Source organism: Echinococcus granulosus, assembly GCF_000524195.1.
Source record: "Echinococcus granulosus chromosome Unknown EG_S00254, whole genome shotgun sequence".
In the NCBI taxonomy this organism is placed as follows: domain Eukaryota; kingdom Metazoa; phylum Platyhelminthes; class Cestoda; order Cyclophyllidea; family Taeniidae; genus Echinococcus; species Echinococcus granulosus.
In genome coordinates, this window is record NW_020170634.1 from 19,310 (window position 1) to 21,566 (window position 2,257).

The window sequence follows — 2,257 nt, forward strand, 5'->3', positions numbered from 1 at the left end:
CTACCATGATAATTTACGCAGGTGGATTGTTGGGATTTGCTGCCATCACTTTGGGGCAAAATAAATGTCAGGCATGGCCCTTGAATGCCAGTTACTGACTTGGTGTTAGTAGCATGATTTATCAAAGGCTGAAATGAGCACTGTGGTGGTGACTGATCAGACTCATGTCAGTTACCTCCTCTCTTAGCAAACGACAATTCTGTGCTACCATTTGTCTCGGATTGGAGGGGCATGACAACCACCATTTCGGAAGCAATGCGCTGCATCCACTACTCGTCATTCGTCCTCGACAAAGTCTTGTTCCATGCATGTGGTCTTAAATACAATGATTTGTGTTGCAGTGAGAGGAAGTGTGGTGAGAGCTGGGGCCATTTGATACTTGCTGAATGAGGAAAAATCTGCAAAATTACTGTGGAAACAATGCTTCACAACCGTTTGGTGACTCAGACCATCACGTCATAGCCAATTAAGACGAGGATGTTCCATCCACTGCTACCTGCATAAAAGCTACCATGGCTGCCTGACCACCAAGTTTCAGCCTCTCTAATCTTCATCTTCACCGCGAGTGCACCACCCCATCCACACACAAGACAAAGAGCATGCTGGCTTGGAGTTGACGGTCTCCTACCTACGCCTTGTTCAGTCCTAAGCATCTGGTGCCTTGCCGCAGATCCTAGTAACTCATCCGCTGCATGATCGGGGATACCATATGTGGAATACCCGAAATTCAAAAGACTGCTCATGTATTATTCAACTTGCTTCTGCATTTACATGCAAGAATGTACAAGCCTGCTAGCTAATTTTATTTCAGCCAGGTAAGATGCAAGCTGAGCAAATTAAATACCACTGATTGGGACATCTTTGCTCATAAGGTAGCTGCGTTCGAGGCTCCGCGTCACGAGGTTAATGACTTACAAGACAGAGGACAAGCCTTTCAAAGCGTGTGCTGGGAGTGTTTGACAGGGAAGAAGAAGAAGGAGACGTTGGCGAATGGCATTCAAAGCTTTTATACGGAAACGATTGCAATTGACTACATGTCAGTCGTTGATTATGATCACTCGGATTGCTGCTACTGATGCTGCCTACCACCGCTGTTGACCTCCTTTTTGACGTCTGGGATGGTGGTCACGCGAGAACGCGAGTGCGCGTTCATGCATCTTTTTGGTCAAGAGCACGTGTGTAGAGATTGTTTATGTAAATTGCGTAAAAGTGGTGAAGAACACAAAATAGAGCTCCTGTTGCCTTGCCAACTCTCACCTGCTGATGGATTGCATTTGTAAAAGGGCACTTTGCCTAACTGATATCTGTTTGAACGACCTATTGGGTCACTAAATTTAAGTGTCTACAAGTTGCAATTGACACAGGATAGTCTAATTGGAGGTACATTCTCATCCAGTATCGCATCATGTGGTGAATTGCAACCGGGGTCAAACTGCTTGGTGGCAAGTTCTACTACCGCCTAATGCCCCTTTTGGGTAGCATAAGCACAAGCTGTCGAGGGGTTTCTATGGCACCGGGCCACTACTAGGTCTTCAGGTGTCTCTTTGCAGCTAGTACTGTGCGTTGTGCTCCAGTGGCCTCACCGCCTTCATCAAGCCTGTGGCCACCTCCTCAACCCACACCTACCCCTCCCCAAATCACAGTACCACAACAGGAGGAGGAAAAGTTGGTTTTTCAGTATAGGCCAGCTGCATTTCCCTAACTCTCGCTACCCAGTTTTTCTCATCATTTCCCATCAGAACTTGGAGAGTGCGTCCTTACATCCTTTTAGTTGGCATCTCTGCCTACACACTGATCCATTCGCTGATTCGCCTGCTTTACATTCACCTCCTTCTGCTGTCTATCCAGTTCTACATCGGCAAATCTCACGTCCACTAATGGGGTGAACGGTAGATTCTTGCCAACAGCTAGGAGTGAATGCAATGTTTGATTCTATTTGGGACATTACTTTGGCTACCTGTAATCTACTCTCTATCTGTGTGGCTATTTCTCTCTACACCATTCCCTGTTATGAATAACATTAGGGGTATACGAGGAAGGAATTACCAAATCGTCTTATTTGACGTTATAGGCGAAGCTTTTCAGGTAGAAATGGCCAATCCTTATTAAAAGCGCAAATGCGCTGAATCGTAGCATTCAACTCTTGTTAATTTCCTGAAGAAGTATTTCAAGAAACCTTAGCAGGATGTGCGTAAATGAGGTCACATGGGATGAATGCGTTTACAGAAGCGATATTTAAAACATTTGTGCAAAGCAT

General features: G+C 45.5%; 1 protein-coding gene across 1 annotated transcript; it reads left to right on the forward strand. All coding sequences in view use genetic code 11, as the record gives it.

The window, feature by feature from the left end:
• Nucleotides 1-1,075: 1,075 nt before the first annotated feature.
• On the forward strand, nucleotides 1,076-1,878 carry EGR_10696 (hypothetical protein; the record flags this gene model as incomplete). The annotated part of the gene is made up of 3 exons (XM_024499945.1): nucleotides 1,076-1,141; nucleotides 1,529-1,665; nucleotides 1,740-1,878. 3 exons carry the CDS (start codon nucleotides 1,076-1,078, stop codon nucleotides 1,876-1,878), a joined length of 342 nt encoding a protein of 113 aa, XP_024345640.1.
• Between the last annotated feature and the right edge of the window lie 379 nt (nucleotides 1,879-2,257).